General features: G+C 41.3%; 1 protein-coding gene across 5 annotated transcripts in view; it reads right to left on the minus strand.

Annotated features, from left to right (window-relative positions):
• DIP2C (disco interacting protein 2 homolog C) overlaps positions 1-20536 on the minus strand; it is a 312763-nt gene that overhangs the window by 130823 nt on the left and 161404 nt on the right. For 3 of the 5 annotated variants that reach the window (XM_048328952.1, XM_048329035.1, XM_048286147.1), the window contains exons 2-4: positions 14039-14110; positions 11351-11518; positions 1989-2099 (exon numbers count right to left, since the gene is read on the minus strand). In XM_048328952.1, the coding sequence (XP_048184909.1) occupies positions 1989-2099; positions 11351-11518; positions 14039-14110 (351 nt within the window). The remainder of the gene's footprint in view (positions 1-1988; positions 2100-11350; positions 11519-14038; positions 14111-20536) is intronic. The other 2 variants (XM_048329106.1, XM_048329193.1) reach the window with 1 other exon arrangement.

Here is a 20536-nt window from a genome sequence, read left to right on the forward strand (position 1 = left end):
GTGCTTCTATTTAGGGCATAATGATGTTCCCAACTTGCTATACTGCAAATTAAATATTTTCTTATAGTATTACCAAACTGGAATCAGTACAGTAAAATTCAGCTGTGCCACAGAACCATAGACTGGAGTAGGTCAGCAGGAGCCTCTGGAGACCATCCAGTCCAACTCCCTTCTCTAGGCAGGGTCATCTACAGCACACTGCTTGGGACCACATCCAATGAGGTTTTGAATAGCTCTAAGAATGGAGTCACCAAAACTTCTCTCAGCGACCTGTGCCAGTGCTTGACCTCCCTTAGAGAAAAAAAAAAAGCTTTTTCTTATACTTAAATCAAATGCTTCATATTTTGGTTCTGCCAACTGTCTCTTGTCTGACTCCAGCTTCTTTAATTCCCCCATCACATAGCTTATACACAGGGATAAGATCCCCTTGAGCTTTCTCCAGGCTGTACAACCCCAGCTCTCTCAGCCTCTCCTCACGTATCACAGGATCTATTTCTTAATCATCTGTGGTCTTTTGCTGGACTCATTCCAGTACATCCATATCCCTCTTGTACTGGGGAGCCCAGCACTGGACTCAGCACTCCCAGTGTGCCTCACCATTGCTGAGCAGAGGGAAGGATCACCTGCCCTGACCTGCTGGCAGCATTCCTCTGAGTGCAGCCCAGGAGGCTCTTGGCCTTCTTTGCCATAAGAGCACCTTCCTAGCTCACGTCCACCACAACTTTGCTGCCAAGCTGCTTCCCAGCAACCTGTCAAAGTACAAGGGGTTATTCCTTCCCAGGCACTAGACTTTGCATTTTCCTTTGTCAAACTTGACTAGATTCCTGTTTGCCCACTCCTCCAGCCTGCCCAGATCCCTCTAAATGCTATTACACCCGTGTGGTATATCAACCACTCCTTCCAATTTGGTATCATCTGCCAGTGTGTGTCTCACCAGCAAGGTCACTAATGAAGCTATTAAGGGGTACTGGAGCCAGTATTCACTCCCTACAGTACCCATTAGAGGCTGGTGTCCAGCTGGACTTTGTACCACTCATTCCAACTCTCTGAGCTCAATATTTCAGCCAATTTTCAGACTACTTTGCTGTCTACTTATCTAAACCATATTTCACCAGTTTGTCAAGGATATTATGAGAGACACTGTCAAAAGCTTCACTAAAGTCAAAGCATACAACATCCACTGCTCTTCCCTCAACTTCCAGGGCAGTCATCTCATTGTAGAAGGTTATTGGGCAGATCAAGAATTGACCAGCCTACTAAGAGCACTTTGTAAATCCATACTGTCTACTCCCAATCACTGCCTTGTCCATATATTTTAAAAGAGCTTCCAGCTTTATTTGCTCCACCACCTGCTCAAGAGATTGAGAAGAGTCTGGCTGGCCTGTAGTTTTCCAGACGCTATGTCCTGCTATTCCTGAAGACAGAAATGAACCTTGCTTTCTCTCAGCCTGCAGAAACCTCCTCTGACTGACAGACAATCACATTGGTCAGTGATCCACCCCCATCACGTGCCATGGACTTCTACTTGTTCAGTTTGTTCAAATATTCCCCATCCTGATTCTCCTTCACAGAGGGTAGGTTGTCATTGTTCAAGACTTTCCCATTGGTCTCAAATGCCTTGATTCCAGAACTCAGATATCATTAGTACAGACCAAGGCAAAGGATACATTAATTATCTTTGCCTTTTCCATGCCCTTTGTCACCCTGCCCCATTCAGCATGTTTTCCCTACTCTTTCCTCTTTTACTAATGCGCCTGTAGAAGGCTTTTTAGCAGCCCTTCACACTCACAGCCAGATCCAGTTCCAGATGTATCTTGGCTTTGTAGCTCCACCCCTTCACGCTTGGACAGTGTCTCTGTGTTCGCACAATGAATGTTTCCCATATATAGCTACATGAGTTTACAACAAACTTCTTTTTAGAAAAGCGAGGAACAGAATGAGACATTTCAAATTTTCATTCCAGTTCCGGGGTCTTCAGTTCCACTCACCCGATCTGTAGCGCTCATCCCGTGACCCTGAGGACCTGCGACGGTGATACCGAGAGGAAGAGGATGGAGTGACAGGAGTTCGACGTTCTTGTGGTAACGCCTGGTCCACCCCTGCATCAATGAAAAAACACCAAACAGCTCATTCTGATTGCGTTTTGGAAGGCTTATAGTGAGGAGGAGTTCAGCATACACGACGAGTAGAAAATGAACATTCAGTGCCTAAAGCGCGTCGTGTCAATTGGTTACACTCTACTTGCCTCTGGTCAGCTTTTCTGATGTGGTTATTTTCCTGGTTGTCTCTAAAAAACCTTTTTTCCAGGGTCATGGACAACATAGAAAGAGCAAACAGACAGTAAGCTTGGCATTTTTTATTTCCACAAACAGATGACTTTTCATAAAGTAGTATTTAGGAAATATTTTAATGAGCTAATAAAGGCAGACACCATTGCAGTGGATAGTGAAACTTTCCTGCAAATTGGCTCCTAGGAAAACTTAGTATGTATCATCTAAAACTTCATCAGGTTGGATGGTGTCAGCTGGTGACAACACAATACTAACCTGTGGAAACTAGTTCCTGTGGGAAGGGAACTATAGTAATATGTACAGTCATTTTTAGCCACCAATGGTCAGAAAGTAAACAGTAACTGCACCAAACCAGGCTGAAACTAGTAATCTGTTCCAGCAAAACAACAAAAATAGCCTTGTAAACCTGCAGCATTTGAGTATGCTGAGCCTAAACGTCCAGTATTTTAAGATTCAAACCTTTTATTAATCCCTTTCCCATAGCGAATTTGCTTTTTTTTTTCCAATAGTATTTACTTGAAAGCTTCTTAAACTACAGTAGCAATATAACAGCAGCATCATACATAAACACTTCTAGAAACTGATGTTCCTCGACAGCTTCCGGAGAAGAGTGAAGGCAATGACTTAAGCAGGAAAGTTCAAGCAAACAATAGGAAAAGAAAGCAAACCTGCATCTGTAATAGTGGGATGATATGGTGCCCTGCTCTCTTCCAGAGAAGAACCTGAGCAAACAAGCCCAGCAGATGCGCTCAGCTTTGAGCTAACAAAGCACAGAGCCTTGGATGAGTTATGCATGGGGTAAAGAACCAGGAGTACCTGACAAAATTAAATTGATTCTTTCCTACGATTTTTTGCCTTTAAGAAGTAGTTACACAGTATGCTCAACTGTAAAAACAGAAGAAAAACTGGTCCCTTGCACTTAGGGCTCAAATGTAGGACTAATAACTTGAAATTGGATTCAACAAAACAATGCATGGAAATTTGCTTGTATTTTTCAATTAAAACATAATGTACAAACTCTCCACTACTATTTCTGAATGGTTCAATGCCAGCTTATTGGGGAGGGCTAAGAGTTTACATTTGTGGAAACAAGAATTTTTCTGTAGACCAACCGAAAATCCTGTGATTGCTTCAATCAGTCTCAGCTGGGTTTCAATGGACTTCTTAAAAAGCATCTTTTGAAAAAGGCTGGCATTGTATGCTTATTTCTTTGTGAAAATAAACTGCACTCTAAATCCAGCTTCTCTCTTAAATCTTTGGATTATCAGCGATGTCAAGTCTGCTTTGATTTTGTGGAGAAATGGCTGGCTGGCTAAAAAACATGCTTGGAGTGAAATCTCATAGGCGCCTAAAAGACAGACTGAATCCATAAATTTTCCTCTACTCAGATTGCGATTAATAATTCACACTCCTAAATCAAATAAAATGTCTTCATTTAACTCCTCTGTTTCCACACTATACTACTGTATAATTTCACTTGCTCTCACTTCCCTTTATATTCTTTAAGTCAGGTGAACCTGACTTCTAAATCACTGAAATAATCAAAAGGAGTACTTTCTCCTCACTTTTATATTCAGGATTTTTCCTTCTTTATTTGGTCACCCTGAAAATGAGCAATATACAGTTAATAATATAACTAATTTTGACTGAAATTTTTCCAAAAATTATGTTTCAATCTGTATGAGATGCTAAGCACCATTACTCATCTCAGTCCTTATCTACATCATCAGAAATGAAATAATTTCTGGAAATCACATATATTCACAAAAATCCTAAAAAAACGCACCCAAAAACTGACACTGTGTGACAGGGGTTTTGCTAAGAAAGCAGTGCCACATTTCCCCTGGCAAGTGACTTGTGTAGGGCAATGTCATGGGGAGAAAAACAAACAAAGATCATTGTGATGTTGCCACTACAGTATAACATCATGATGACACCAAAAAAGGGGATTAACTGCATCTTCCAAACAACCAAACCACATGCAATAGGCTTTAGAAACATCGAGGGGAAATTAAATTGTGAGGAAAAGCATCTGTTTCAGAGGTGCACAACTGCTGTAGGAGGGGAATCTTCCAAGGAGACCTGCAGGCCATTGGACAAAATACATTCAAGCCTGTGGCTTCCTTCTCCTGGCTTAGTGACTGTGAGACACCTCAAGTGTCTCATTCCCTTTTCTGCAGCTGTGGGCAATGCACAAACTTTATTTTCCAGGTGTAAAATAAACAGTGCACATAAGATAACATCAAACACTGACCCAGTCATAGCAGAAGACAGCAGGACACCCAGCTGGCCAGGCAGCACTGCTGCCCACAGCACTCCCTGACACTGCCAAGGGCTCTTCCCTACTTCAGTTCACCATGGTGATTGTGTCTCTTGTCTAATCTTAAAACCGAGACACTTAAGGCAGTTTTAGTTCCTTCTCCTTTGTATACGTGTTCGTTCTTTTAGGTAAGTCAGTTCTGACCCAATGGGCAACATGAAGTTTCTTCATACAGTCAGGAAAGAGGGACACCCAATTCATCATCCTGCACCAGTAGTCATTAAAGGCTATAGAAAACTAAAGAAGAATATCAGAATGTCTTATGAGGGGGATCATTTGATGGCTTTACTTCCCACTTGTCCATATATACAAAAACAGTGAATAAATCCCTACCCGAGTGTGGAGCAGGACATATGAACTTGGCTCACTGATAACACCAATTAAGATGAGGAAGTTAATTGTGTGCTAAAATAGAGAAGCTCTCCATCAGCCACCTGTGGGGACGCCTCTTTGTATTATGCTCCTCTAAGGTGAAAAAACAAAGCACCGCCCCACTTTGGAGAGACAGCAAGTAATTGAATGACAGTTCTCTACTAAAGGGGCTGGAGCATGAATTAGCTGGGTTGCCTGGACTCACATCTTGGCTTCCTGTGCATGCGCTGGCTCCCATGGCACCAGCAATGGTGTGAGACAAAGGACACAATAGCAAGAACCTACACACTGCCATTCCTGAGCGATGGGTGGGAGTAAAAGCCATGCAGAATAATGAGTACCATGAAATCAGTGAAGTGTTGCCACAAATAACAAAGCAGTGTTAACAGGCGAATTGTTCACCTCCATGAAGGCTCCAGCAGTACAGTGCAGTAACAAGAATATATTTTTTTTCACTTCTGAGCATAACTAAACCCAAAAAATGGATAGCTTTCACAGCAAGCACAAGGGTCCGTGAGTTAAGCACTAATGTTTGTTCAAGTGCAGCTTCGCCCAGATGCATTTGTGAATTGGCGGCCTGAGAATCCATACTTGGATCGATTCCTAAATTTAAGGAGGTGGCAAAGCAATGAATGGCTTTCCCAAAAGAAAAGACAGTGTCACGCCAGTGCCCTGTGCACAGACACATTCACAGTCACTGTCAAAGTGGCACAGTTCTTAATAATGCCATAGTCTACCCCAGTCTTGCAGCTGAAGCAGGACTTTTAACAGGTAAGCATGATTAGCACCAATGATTGACTCTTTGCAAGCCATGAAGAATTTCAGCAAAATATATATACCTGGAGCACAGTTATTTTATATGAGAGACTGAGAATTCAGTGCTTTATGGTCATCACATTACACACAGGCATCAGCAGGTGCACTGGAGCAAACAGATGTGTTCCTAATACAAATCAAAGCTCCTAATGTGGGATTCAGCTCGCAGATTATGACACCTGTATTTAGGTGTCTACAAGAAGGTGCTTAAGATAAGCTCCCATCATGAAAAACAGAGACCTAGACCAGAACTCAGGATTCTAAACAAAGGTGTCAGATTTCTTTGCAGATGTTGTGGACTATGATACCCAGCTTGACCAGAATGGCATTGTCCCCTTTAAGTCCTGTTTTACGTGTGCTCACTCTGTGCAGATGTCTCCAGTACCGTAGGGAGCCCTGAACAGTATCAGACACCCATCTTCAGGCAACTCCATAAGTCCAGTGAAGCCTTGAGAGCTGTGCAAGCGGTCAGTGGAGGTACCTACTTTGGAATAAACTGAAAAGCTCTTTGGGTTTCATCAACTGAATTAACTATATCTCTTCACATAAGAATGGAAGCATAAACACAAGGTTCATAGGCAGACAATGCAGATGTATCAATCCACAAATCCTAATCTGCAAGCTGGATCTTGTCTTGGCTGCATTTAGCTAAAAAATGCAAGAGCCTCAGAAAAGTTATTTAAGCAATACCACTGCAAGCTGGATAGCTTTATTTCTAAGTGCATGGAAAGTACAAAACTGTCAGCTGGAAGCAGGTTTCACCTTTTTTTTTTTTCTTCACCCTTGTTCCTCCTTTCTTTATTATTCCTTTTTGTAGCTAAATTGCAACTCTGTGTGCTGATAACATGGCAATAGCTACACTGCCCTCTCTGACAGAGGACAATTGTTTCCTTAATGACAGCTGACAAGCTGCTTTGATGAATCTCTTACTCCTATGTCTGTGTCAAATTTTTGCATCTAAAAATATGTAAAAGCTGAAATGTCTAACTGACAAGAAATAGAAGGCATTCTTAGACACAGGCTATATTTATTGTTCTAAAACTAACTTACAATGTGTGCCCCCAGGAGAGAGAGCTGTAGGATAAACCAAACAACTCCAGGGCCAGTGGGAAGGAAGGCAAACAGTGCTTGCAGTGCAGTTTTAAGAAACAGTATTTCCCTTCCCTTCACAGTATTTCCTGAGCTTCTATGCAAAGAGTGATGGCTCAGCTTTAAAAGCAAAGCCAGGTATGAACACACCATGTATTTTGTAAACAGGCTAAATGTCACACCATCCCCATGGAACTCGTTACTTAGCATGGCATTTCACTCTTATGATCAAATGTACAACTAAGTAATGAATTCACTGGATAAGCCAAGGGAGATTTAAAATGCAATACTTCTAACCAAAGGCATCCAGGAAAGTGGAGCCAGTTTTTGCTAGATAATCTGGGAAAATGTTATTTCTGATTAGATTTGTTTAATTAAAAGTTTTTCCTTCACAGGTGAGCTTACTCTCAGTCCTGACTTAAAACAATGAACATACTTCAAATTGATCCTCTTTTCTTATAAAAATTTCAATTTTGCCTTCCAGCATTTCCTTGAAAGGTTTAGCTTTCAGTTCAAGCTTAGCATGGGTATCATGGGCTTCTTTTTTCTCTCCTTTATCCCAGTGATGGTGGACATCACATTACTGCTCCAGTGCACACGTGATGTTTGATTTCCATTTTTCTTTAGACAGTCTCACAGCTGCAGTGTACCATTTGAAGATTCTTTTTGGAGAATATGTAAAGGAAGACTACTTATTCACAAAGCAAATACATTCACCAAAGGGCTGGTCAACTCACACTGCAGACAAATACGGGCAGCACTGTGAATTCCAGCAGTTTCTCATTTTGAGCACCCAGCTCTTCAAACACCTCTATGGGCTCCACCTCCTCTGCTTCAGCACTGGTTAAGCTTTAAGGCCCTCAGTGGTGTTTTTCCTTTCTACCATCTATCATTCACCTCTGGCTGACACACCTTTCCTTACCCACTTGTCATATTTTAGACCACAGGAGGAAACACTTTCATGTTTCCTCCTATGCTCTTATGTTCTGCAGATGCTCTCCAGGAACATCAACAAGTATTTCCTTCGAAATCTTCAAATTCTTTGAAAAACAGACCAAGTCTGATGTGTACTAAAAATATCCTTTCCCCAAAAAACATCACACCACGTGCTGAAATCACTACCTGCATTACTAACTGATTTCATTGTGTACTCATTTCTTCCCTTGCAACCACTTCTTTGCCTTACTAGTAGAGTGAAAAGTGAAGGAAGGTATTTTTTTTTGCTCTGTGTTTGAACAAGGTTTACTATTATGAAGTCTTGGTGCAGAATAGGAAATACAGATGCCATCAAAACCCAAAGAATGATAAAATGGTAACTGGACTCCCAGTCATGGTGGCAAAACCAAAACAATAACCACCATTCCTTAAGGGATGGCCTCAAGGGGTGCTTCTCAGAGGCTTTCAGTACCTTCTTTTTTATCCAAACTAAGCTCCGCAGGCATCCACCAATTCAAAACCAGACTCTTTTTTTAAACCCAAGACTTACTAAGCATTTGTCTGTGCATTATAGTTTCTCATCTGTGAAACATCTGTCACACTGTTTCAGGGATGTGCTCACGTGTTGTGCAATGCATATACCTTTCAACGAGATCCACGTTCTCAACACACTTTGAAATGCCCCATCATGGTTATCCCTTGGTAAGATCTTTGAGAATTAGGAAGGCAGATGTGATAAGAATACTTTTTAGTATTAATAAAATGAATACATGAGAGTATTTTTTCAGAATCAAATTTCCTTGCAATCTTTGCAATCCAAATAATGTTGCAATACAAATAATGTCTGTGGAAGGAAAATTGAAATTGTAATCACCAAGTTTACTTGGAGTGCCTTAAGACTCACCAGCAGGAATAGTTGAAAGCAAAGGCATGCACACATACACATAGAAGGTATGCAAATATGTGCACAGATAACAGATACATATTAACATATGTGTCATGCTAATAAGAGAGGCTATGGAAATTGGCTCCTGTAATTCTACAGAAAATTGTTTTTTCGTAAGGCAAAGGGATCTTCTGTGCAAATGTATTATCTCCTCTGCTCTGCATAGCTTGAAATGTTCCCAAGCTGGTGCTGTTGGGGCTCCAGCAGCAGGAGGTGCAGGGATCTGTCTCTAGGCCTGTGAAAGGAACAGCAGGTGCCTTTTAAGCACCACATCTCACAGATTTATTAGCCATAATAAATAAAGCACTGATGACTGGTCCACATGGTTACACTACAAATAGAGCTACACTGGTGGTACCAATGATGGGAAATTGCAGAAAGCAATCTAGTGGAGACACAGCACTTGATTAAGAGAGAATGAACCACCCATGTCTAAGCTTAATTGATAAGCATTGAAGCAATGCTTAATTGATAACAACATTGTCTCTGTTCTGTGAATGAATAATCAAATTTCCTGGCAAAAAACTGGAAGCAAATTGGGCAAAGCCACAGCTTATGGGGAATGCAGGTAATTTCAGGGTTTTTTCTTCTAGGGAAGGTTTCTCTTAACAGTGTGCATGCAGCTGTCCACGTTATCTTACCCAGAACTGACTGATCGAATCAAGATAAAATTCTGAAAGTTACTGTGAAATAAATCCCTGTTTAAGTGATTACTTCAGCTCTTGGCTGTCATGGCCCCCCTACAAAGGCAGTAAGAGAAAGGTCACTGCACAAGAGGGACTGGGATATATGTACAGACATAAAGGTCTGGATTCACTATTATTTTTAAATGTCTGACACACGGGCACACTAAGGAAAAAAACTACTCTGCACACAGAACATCTCCAGCTACAATCTCACATCCTGAGAAAGCATCTTGAGGAAACAAAGCTGTACTTTTGTCTCCCTGACTTAAAGCAGGTGGGGATTTAATGGGAAAGAAAAAGGGGGCTCCCCCCATCCCTTCTCCCATTAACACTGCCAAATGCAGCATATCCGTTCCAGATTTCTGGAAGTTTGACAGCCCGGCTGGAACAGTACAAATGTCCTTTGCATATGTGCAGTCTGTGCAGCATCTGGATGTGTCAGACCCACTGTGCAAGCACTGCAGAGTCAGCCTGCAGATGTACAGTGGATATGGCACATCCCCTGTTTTTCACTGCACGTTTGCTGTACAGCATGTGACAATACACTCTCCGGGATTGTCCTGTCAGAAACAGGGAGCCTAAGAGCCAGCTCCTACATCAGCTAGAGGAGTATCAACCACATGGTTGTCTGGCTTTATCTTTCATCAATCCCACTCCTGAAAAGTAACAGCTCTCCCTTTCTAAAATGACAGCATCCCAATAAGCATGACAAAAAGACCATAGATGTATGTGTGTTCAGATATGTCTACAGACCTTCTACTGGTTACATTTATCACATGTAAAACACATTTTTATATCACTAACACTGTTAAACCTGAAATTGCAATTTACATTAAATCCTTCCCATTTTGCAGAAAATCTCAGGCAGAGAAAGTTATGCTTGTCAGACGGAGGGAACCTGACCTAGAACAGCCCTGTGTAAGAGGAGAAATACAAACACAGTCAGAATCCACTACAGATCTCTGTCCTCCATAGTAATACAGCAAATTGGTTTGAAAATTAGTGGAAAAGGGTTTCTGAAATAGATAATCTTTTTACAGGTATGTCTTGTCCTGAGACAAGAACAGCAGATCTTATCTTCCCTCCAGCCATCTCTTACAGCATGTCTGGACTGCCTGTGTGAGCGTGGACAAGCATGCAGGCAAGAGTGTGATGTCCTCCATATGCCCACATGGTTGGCAAGAGAAAATCTGGTGTCTTGAGGGGCTGTGGATCCTCTGCAGCCTTCCTACAAATGCAGGGATAAAGCAGAATGCCTGCCGCCAGCCACAGGTCCTACCAAAGGGACGGATATCTGGGAAGGGCACAGTTCTTCAGGCACAGCTGGAGTCATACCTTGCGAGTCCACATTGCAGAGATGTAGCCCTGCAGAATGTTCTTCCTTCAGCCTGCTCTACCAGCCTGATGCCTGTTCCGAGAAGTCAGTCTGCTTCTGAATGGCTTGGATGTGAGCAGAGCTCAGGCAGAGATCTCTACTTGAAAATAGCATAGAACTAGGGGTGCTTAGATTTTTACAGCTTCCTCCAGAATCTGGTGAGCTCGGGCCTATTTAGAGCTCTATAAAAGGCAGTGCCAAAAAGGGAATTAGAAACACACGCCTTCCTGTGTTTCACCAGCTTATTGTATGCAACCTCCTCCAAAGCATCCATGGTATGGAAGCTAGAGAAGCATTAATATGTTCAAATGTTACTAAGAAGAGCTACTCCTTCTCCCTTCCCATCGCTTCACTCTTAGGCAGACAGAATCAGCAACGGCCTTCCAGATGTTGGTTGTCCTGCCTTGCAACTGGCAGCCCCATATTCATCCTACTGATGTAGGTGTCTAACAGAGGCTTCCAGATGAGGCACAGTTATATACAGATAGGGACTGGAAAAGATACATTCATCGTGCTCACCAAAACGAAAATAAAAGAGAGGCCGGTTTCCTGCTGTGCTGGCTGCTCTCTCTCTAGCGGCCGCTTCCCGGATGTCACAGACACCAATGTTGGCAGTGCGGAGCATTCTTCTGGCAGCTCCTTCACTGTGTTGCAGTCTACACCGTACCGCGGCAGCTCCATTCGCTGCTGTAACAAGTTGAAAAAAACTAATTAATTCACGTCTAGTTTTTTTACATTTGTTACAGCAACGAGTGGAGCTGCTGCCCCCATGCAGTAGAGCACACACGCACACGCACGCACAGACACCACAGGACACCCACGGAGCCAACGCGGGTCGATGTTCCACTCTGCCAACATGGGCGTTAGGAATGTTAGCAAAGGTGCAGCGGGAGGACTGGATGTCCCAGAAGAGGGGAAATGCCTTAGGATTTCCTTTAGTTTGTTGAATGCAGTCACAGAATGCAAATCCCTGCCCTTTCCCAAAGCCTCCAATCCCAGCAAAAGTCATGTCTGTTTCCATACCAGTTTAAAATATCTCTAAAACCTCTATTCCCTTATAACACCAAGATCCAAGTCCATCAAAGCTTATAAATTCTTGCATTCCCCATCAAAACAGGTTACAAAAAAAAAAAAAATTAAAAAAAAAGGCTAGTTGGTCATGTATGTGATTGTTTAGACATGAACAGGGGCTTACAAAAGGCAGCATCTGTTTTGTCATCCTACTTCTTCCTGGAAAGGATTCATCTCCCCCTTCCTAGTGAGCAGGGACTTCAAGCCATTCAGACGAGTAAGGACTTAGAAGGATTATATCAAATCGAACCTTTTCAAGTTTTGTCCAAAAATTAACACAACAAAACACACAAAAAGTACAAAGACAGCAAAAGACCCAAGCACAAATAGGATCCGTTTCTGGAGGAAAATAATACAGTAGAAGCAGTGTCTTCCACTATAATAAAATAATTCATCTAGACATCAGCTAAATGATTGAGCTTAATATATTTACAAGAAAACAGTGGACAGTATTTTAATACTTCTCTTTCTTGATCCTATTATAATCCTCCTTCACTTATCCATGTTTCACATTCCTTGTGTGGGATTTTCCAGCAACTGGTTGAGCAGAAAATGTTCATTCCATTTTCTCCCATCTTTAAAACAGCTCTAAATCAGCTACATTCTCAATCATGACCTCTTCAAATTATTCAATGGACCTCACTGTAGGACTGGCTTACAGAGATCCCTCTGCTTCTCCTTACAATGCAAAATTTAAGTATGACAGTAGAGACCTTGAAAGATAAATGTGAGGGCTCTCCACATTCACTTTTTCATCATTACATGCATATGAATCCCCAGAAGTTTCACACATAGATATAGGTTGACCAGAAAACTGTGAGGTTTTTGGAGAAACAGCTCTATTTGCTTGTGTGAAGAAAGGAGAGTAACAACTAAAAAAAATAAACAGATGCTGGTACCAACTGCGCTGCTGCATTGAGGATTGCTGTGAGGCTCTCCATAACCCAGCAAATCTAAGCAGGTCTCATGAGAACCAGCTGTGAAGACTAATGTATGTCTGATAGTCGGGTTAGACCAATAAACACCCAGAAATTTAATAAACTGCACCTCTGGTATTGTAATTCTGTTGATTTGGTTTGCTTCATTCTCTAATGGCTCCCAACGGTTGGGGAATGTCACAGACACCCTCAAACCAGGCTGTATCACTTCAGAAAACACAGGTGTCTGCAACACTGATCTCTTTTGTGGAGTTCCCACCAGTGGACCAGACCAAGTGAAATCTAAAGGCATTAAATCAGCATTCTGCTATGGAGCTAGACAGTATATATATAAACCTGATGAAGAGAGAACAAGGCAGTGCCTTCACACAGGAACAGTTTAAATAAAACCCCATAAATTCCACTAAAAAGGAAGGATTCTGTAAAAGAAGGAGGAAACTAGTGCCGAGGCCTGCAACAAAAACAAGGCTCAGAGAACAGCCAAGCCCAAGTAGAGCCTGTCTAAGGTCAGTGAGACCAGGAATGAATGGGCACACTCCTCTGAGACCAAGACAGAAGAGAGGTCTACACCAATACCTACAGCTACTATTGAAGTTCACGATCCAGTGCCTCACAAGAGTGAAAGAACTCTAGAAAGTTCTTATACATATATATGAAATAAATTCAATGAAGCAATACATTATTAAATTTAGTTTGAAGATATTTTTACACCTTTTGGGCAAGTGCATGCAGCCTATCCCTTAATACTAAAACCATGTATGTGTAAAAGGTTAGCTGCCCACTCGCCTTAGGACAAGCTGAACTCTAGGGTTATTGATGGTTTCTCTAGTGTCTTCAAAAGTGAGACTTCACTTTTTACATCAACTTCACATGGCTGAGATGTTAATGAGTTAGGACATCATGTTTTCCTTTGGATTCTTGCATTCCTTCCAACAAACAATGCCTCTCTAACAAGCCTAGGCTGATTTAATTTTCCAGACATGACTGAAAAACCCACACCAACGTATGTAAAAAATGTACACACACATCAAAGCAGACATATATATAAAAATACACATAAAATGGATGGAATAAGCTTATTCTGCATAACAATAGCTTTGTTTCTGCCACATATATTTCTTCAGAGATGCAGATTTCTACAGCGGCAACTACCAGTACACTTGACATCTTCATGTATCGCAAGCACAGATACACATACCAGGAGGCTGTGGCAGGTAGGCCCCAATTAATTTTGATCTCTTCTTTTCATATCCCTTCTGTGTGATGTCGCCTGCCAAGAAAAGAAAAGGAAAATCAGTAAGATGTGGATAAAGACAGTGTCTAGCTGCTTAATGGCAGCACCATCAGCTGAGCCACCACTGCATTGTTCGTCTGTCCTGACAATTAGAATGAACAAATGAAAAGCACAGAATGATCATTCCACCCAGAAAAAACTCAATTTAGGCCAGAGCCATTCTGGCAAGAAAATACCAAACCTTGACTTATTTCAGCACCAAAGTCCAGCAGCACAGAATTTTAAAACCATTTTGGTGTGCCGCACACAAGCTTTCAAAAGCTGCAATGACCTTCATCAGGTTAATAAACAATGGATTATATAGAATGTGTGGGCTTGTAGTGGCTGGCAAAACACATCGTTAATTAGCATTTTCTATCATTAATGGGATTTTTTCTAATCGAGCATGTAAGGCACAAAAGACTTGAAACTGCTGCTATATCATTTCTGCAATATAAATATTTTAGCTAATTTCTGAGCAGTACAAAACCAAAACAAAACAGATGTACAACAAATCCACTAAAATATAGTATCATAAAGAGTCTTTATCTGGTTTTCCATTTAAGTATCAAAAAAAAAATTTTGAGACAAACGTCTGTATTTCCTAAATTCAATTAAAATGACACTTCACTGTGTCTCAAGCTTCCCCAGGTAAGCTGTGTTTTTTTAATATAAAGATTATTTCTCTGTAAAACTTTTCTAACAAAAAATTATGCATAATTAGACGTGTAGAACAAAACATATATTTTTAGTCTTCTTAGACTTCGGGAGAGGTTTGGCACCAAAGCAGAGATACAGTCCTGATTCTGGAGCTAAACATTGAATTTAATATGTGCATATATGCTTGTGTTCAACATAAGGTGCTCCAGACACTAAAAAGAGTGTTAGCTTTTACAATTACAAAGATCTTTTAAATAACACCATATTCCCTGCCCTTCCAACAGGCCTATCTGTTATTGTGAGACTCATGCAGCTGAAGCTCCGTTGCAACATTGGACTTCTGTGTTTGTAAAGATTGAGGGCTTAGGAGGGTGGAAACCACAAAAAGAAGAGGAGCTCTGGCTGTAATGTCCAGCTGGACACAGCAACGTGAGCCTGTTTGTGCTCTTCCATCCCTGAGCTCAACCTTCACCTAAGGACACCGTTTGCCAAGGGAACAACACACATTTCAAACCCAGCTGCTCTGGCAAATTGATGCTAAATTGGCACCAGTGTCTGCTGGTCAGAAATCAATAACTACATACAAACATCTTTAAATGCTATGCCTTGCTGAAACACCTTTTCTTGGGAATGGTTCCAGTAAGCAGTAAGGAGGCAAAATTCTCCAAACCTCTCTGCCAGTGTCCTGAGCCAACCTCTCGGCCCTGCCTCAAAAACAGTCCTTAAAATAACACCTATACTCTTCACTACTATATCTCAAACTGCTCTACAAAAGAAGTCTGCTAAAATATCTGTGTTTTTACATGAGGAGAGTGAGACTGAAGCACTTCAAATGATAACATTCCCATATTTACACAGGGAAGAAGTGGCAGACTTGGCAAAGAGGTCCTAAGCCTTTAAAGTTCAAACCCACTGACTTTTCAAGCACATTTCTTCCCATTTTGAACACTTCTGGCATGTGTTCAAGCTAGTGAAACAAGCTCCCTCTCCTTTGTAATCATCAGCTTCTCATAAACCAGACAGTAACAATAGATATTACTTCATTAAAAAGTTTTAATGAAAAAATGTGTTTGCTTTTATTTGAAAATTATAAAATGTGAACAAATTTTTCTTTCAAACTGTTGCTAAACAAATTATTATTGGCTTCCTGTGCTCATCAACACCAAAGTCTCACACATTCCAGACATATCCTGAGTAAAAATGTTGCCTTCTTATTTTACTATTGCTCTTTTAGGAGAGCAGAGATACTGTATGGAGAACCACTGCTCCACTGTGGTATGTACAAGCTGGCAATGCCATTTTAGATATGAAACTATTAACAACAGGTGCTTCCACACACATGGGAGTACGTACACATGCAAATCGATACCTCAAGCTATACATTCCAGACATGGCTCATGCAACCTGCACCCATTCCTGCCTTAAAGTTTCTTCCACTAGTTTATAAACCTATGTTGTCCTTAATGGAACGAAATGACAGGAACAAGCAGTTTCTTTGACACCAAAGTGCGAAAGATAAAAATCCAGTATTATCTCTGGTCAGTAATAATCCTTCAGTCAAATTGGTATCCAGACTCACTCTTTTGAATTTCACCATTAAAGAGTTACTCTGAGCAGAAACAATAGTGACTCCTTCCCCAGACCACTGACTCCACCAAAAAAATCACCAATAAATGAGTTTTTGAGACAATTTGATATGAGAATATTTCAGCTTCAGGAGAAAAGAGCAAATTAATTTGGAATTATCACTAAACTTTCTATAATCATGTCCATCATTTCCGAAGTCACCAACTACAAAAAACATGCAAAAGCAAAATATAAAATCTCCACAATTTCATTGTAGCATCACTTTCACCATTTTGAGGTAGAAGGAAGTCAAATGTATCATGTAGTCCAGGGAAGTACTATGCTTTATTTATCAGGATTAATGCTATTCATATTCATTTGTGTTTTTTCAGGTAGACTGACTTTAAATTAGAAACAATAGCTCATTAACTATTAAAATATTATTATGACATATGTAAAACTATTGCATTTTAAAGCTATGTTGAACTCATTGTGTAAGCTCCTAATATATACTAAACACAGCTCACCAAAGGTTAGGTGGGCTTACACTCTGTTCTTACCATAAATCACCATTCACTCAGTTTTCACTAAGACCTTTGGACTATGTCCTTCCTTCCTTTGCAAATGAATGTGATAATTTTACATCTATCATCTGAGGATTCCTTTCCAGTTGGGTCCACATAGCTCATGTTCTTCCACAGTGCAATACTGCATTTAGTCTTGGCTTTTGGAGAGTATCAACTGGATAACAGGAACTATACTTTTTTGCCCTGGGAAGAAAGGATTTATGGTACCTTTCTGTTTTTAACTAACTCTTCTCTTGAAAAGCCAGCAGACACAAGGAGGTGAAAGGGTCTCACCCACAATGTCCTTTGAGCAGACAGTATGTGTTGGGTTTTCTACTCACTCTCCAACGCCTCTGCAAATTTAGATCTCCTTGTTGCATCACTCTCCAGCTTTCCTCTCATGACACCCCTGCCTGCTTTTGTGTGCCATTTCCAAGCCAGGCTGCAATGCTGTACAAACAACTTAGGGAGGCAGGCTGGAATGAGCAGGGGACAAGGCTGGCAACAGGCTTAAGGCAAAAAGGCCAGGCCAGGATGGAAGGATGATGACAAGACTCCAGCACTAAGGTCGTGCAGGAGCAGAAGGAGCACATGGCTGCAGGGTGCTCTGGGGATGGGTATTCCAGGGACATGACATCACATAATGTCATGCAGCTGAAAGGTGGCATGTCCATTTAGCAGCTCCCTGCAGACCTCTGCTCTGTCTGTCTGTCTTCGACCGTGGCTCTCGCCCCATCCCCTGGCCTTGGCTCTGCTCCCAAGCACTCTGTCCACTCTCAGCTGGCTCTGCTACTTCTCAGCTTCATCCCACAGCTGGACCCCACCCTCCCCCTCACTCCCTTCCTCCCAGGCTGCATTCACTTCTCGGCACCCAAGGATCTCAGCCTCCTGTTTGCATCAGCACTCTCCAGGTTTTTTCCCCCGGACAGGTTGCTCTTTTCCTCCTCCCTCCACTGGTGATCTGACAGATTTCCACCATGGGAGGCCATAGGTGTATTTCCTGTGGGGTGCTGTGCCTGAGGGTCAGCATGGAAGAGCAAAGCACAAGCCTGAGAGACCTGAATGCACCAACAGTGAGCAAATGTTACCCTGCTTTTTTCCACATTTGAAATTGGCTGTCCAAGGACTGCTAAACAACAGGCATGCAACACCCTCTTTCACCAAAACAATTTCAATTCTAGTGAAATAAGTCTTAAGACTCTCTCCAGGCACAAGAGGGAAAATGCCACGTTTGCAATGAAAAGGACAGCACGAACGAAAGACCATCCACCCCTTCAAGGAGGAAGGTTGCCCAGTCGAGCCAAGAACAGGAACCAGGGCTCTGCTGTAATCCCACTGCCATCTCTTTTATTTGTGATTTGTACCCCTGTTTCTGCAGCTTCCCCAGCTGCAGATGGCAATGCTCTCCGACACCAGCGCCCGCAGACAACAAGTCTTCTGTAGCTATATTTAGCAAAGCCACACTGGAGTGTAAGTTCATTCGACTATGCTCATCACAACTGCTACTGTTTGCATTAGACCCTGGGTTTTCTTTGAAAATTTACTGGGTTTTCCTCTTTCCTTCAAAAGTGCTGGATTTGTGCCTTGTTAAAAGACAGTGGTGTAAAGCTGGGGCAGGCGGGTCAGAGCAATGTAACTACAGCACAAACCCATCAGGAGCAGGAAAGGAACGTCAGGTGATAGAGAGCCACTGGGGATACTCCACATTGGGCAAGACACTTTGAGGAGCAAGAAATGCCTGTAAATGTTGAAGTCATTCCCATGATCCTATCCCCTTTCCAGGCCTCTCCATGAGTCAGCTCTATCCATTTATATGTCATGTCCTACACTGAATCACACCTTAAAATGAAAAGGAAAAGGCACATTTTGTAATTGGCAAATTATTGACTTCTTAGTGTTTTGTTGAAGGGAAGGTTATTAAATGTGAAAATATTTCCACATGAAAATATCAGTGCATTTCCACCCCTCTTTAAAGCATTTGCATTTTCAAAGCTGAGAGTGGTTAGAAACACTGGTACCACAAAAAAATAAGGTGCTCTGCTGCTTTCATGAAAGTAAAATTCTTGAAGCTGATATAGTACAGAAGTTTCATTTTCAACTGAACTACCTATCAGCTGATCTATTATCACTTCTGGAAACAAACATGTCCAGTACTGAAGAACTGCTACCATGATATATGAAGTAAATTCATTCAAAATTATTGGATTATACAGGGGAGGGAAAAAAAACCCCAAAGCCCAATACAAGCTAAATTTCACCACATCTTTCTTCTTTCCTGTAAGGTCCCAAAAATTCTTACTGATCTCAGCCTTTTGCGACACAGCATAGGTAAAAAGCTCACAAAACCAGGGACCAAAATCACCTTGTTTAGTGCAGTGAAAACTCAGTTTTATACTCCCTGATCTCAAAGGCTGACTGATGCTGCTGTTTTCAGTACACATACATGTTTTTAAAATGAAATTTCAGGTTGGGACTTCGAATTAGTTTAAGGCATTTATGTAAAAATCCACCACGGGAAATAATGTAAACAGTAACTCCTCTCAAGCACAGACTAACACAGAGCTTGCCGGTGTCTTTCCTTTGCCCATGATTTTCTGCCCTCTAAAGATTCAATTTTCTGTACGACTTGTTTATTGCTGATGACTCAAATTCAGTGTCAGCATCTTGGCAAGAGGGATTTGAATGAAACAAAGCTCCTCATAAAGAGAACTGTGAGTCATTTACTTCTCCCACTCATGATGCAGACAGTCTCCCTGTCTGGTTTCCCAAAAATATGCCGAGACAAAAGATTTCATTTTGGAGGGTGCAAGTACAGAGATACCAAAACTCCACAAATACATCTCATGTAACACGTACAAGAACACAAAAATATATATCAGGAGTAATTTTCTTTTCCAATGTCTTTTAAAAATGATGTTTAACCACGGCAGCAGCTTATAAAACTGCTCAGAAGTAGGATGGAGAAATAAATGGCAAACTATGGCAGTGGGCAGAAAAATTAATGGGATCCCATACTTTCACTGCAACCAGTGCCATAAATTACAGAACTGCTCAAGTGCCTTTAAGGAGATTATGCTGTAGCTTAAAGGTTTCAATGACAATTTTACCCACCTATATTTGATTTCCTTTTTTCCCCCCAAGGATACATTTTGTTCCTGCTTGTTGCAAGTAAAGAAGAAAATGGCTGAGTTTCAGTGAAAGATAAGGAAGAATGATCGATGTGTACTTAAAATGTGAAGCTTCTAATTTTTCCTAAAGAGGGTTCTAATTCAGGAGAAAATATTTAAACAGATTATGCTATTAACAGAGATGGTAAACTATTTTAAAAGGGCTGAAATGAGAGATTCAAGGTCTTCCAAATTTTGAAAGTATTCCTGTTCAAAATTAATAATTCGTTCCCATTCATTTGCTAGAGAAATTAAGTATCTGGTGCATAACCTGCCAAGTGCTTAGTTTTAATTCAAACTCTACTGTTTTAAAGAAGTGTGTGAGCAGCAAATAATTTTATATAGAAGCCATTTTTTAGTATCTTCACCTTGAATCCCAGAAGACCCCTTAATGAGTTTCCTCACTTACTTTCTGGTCCCAAAGTCTTCAGCACATTTTTCCAATAGCCAAAATACTCCTGGGC

This window comes from Corvus hawaiiensis, chromosome 1 (genome assembly GCF_020740725.1).
Source record: "Corvus hawaiiensis isolate bCorHaw1 chromosome 1, bCorHaw1.pri.cur, whole genome shotgun sequence".
In the NCBI taxonomy this organism is placed as follows: domain Eukaryota; kingdom Metazoa; phylum Chordata; class Aves; order Passeriformes; family Corvidae; genus Corvus; species Corvus hawaiiensis.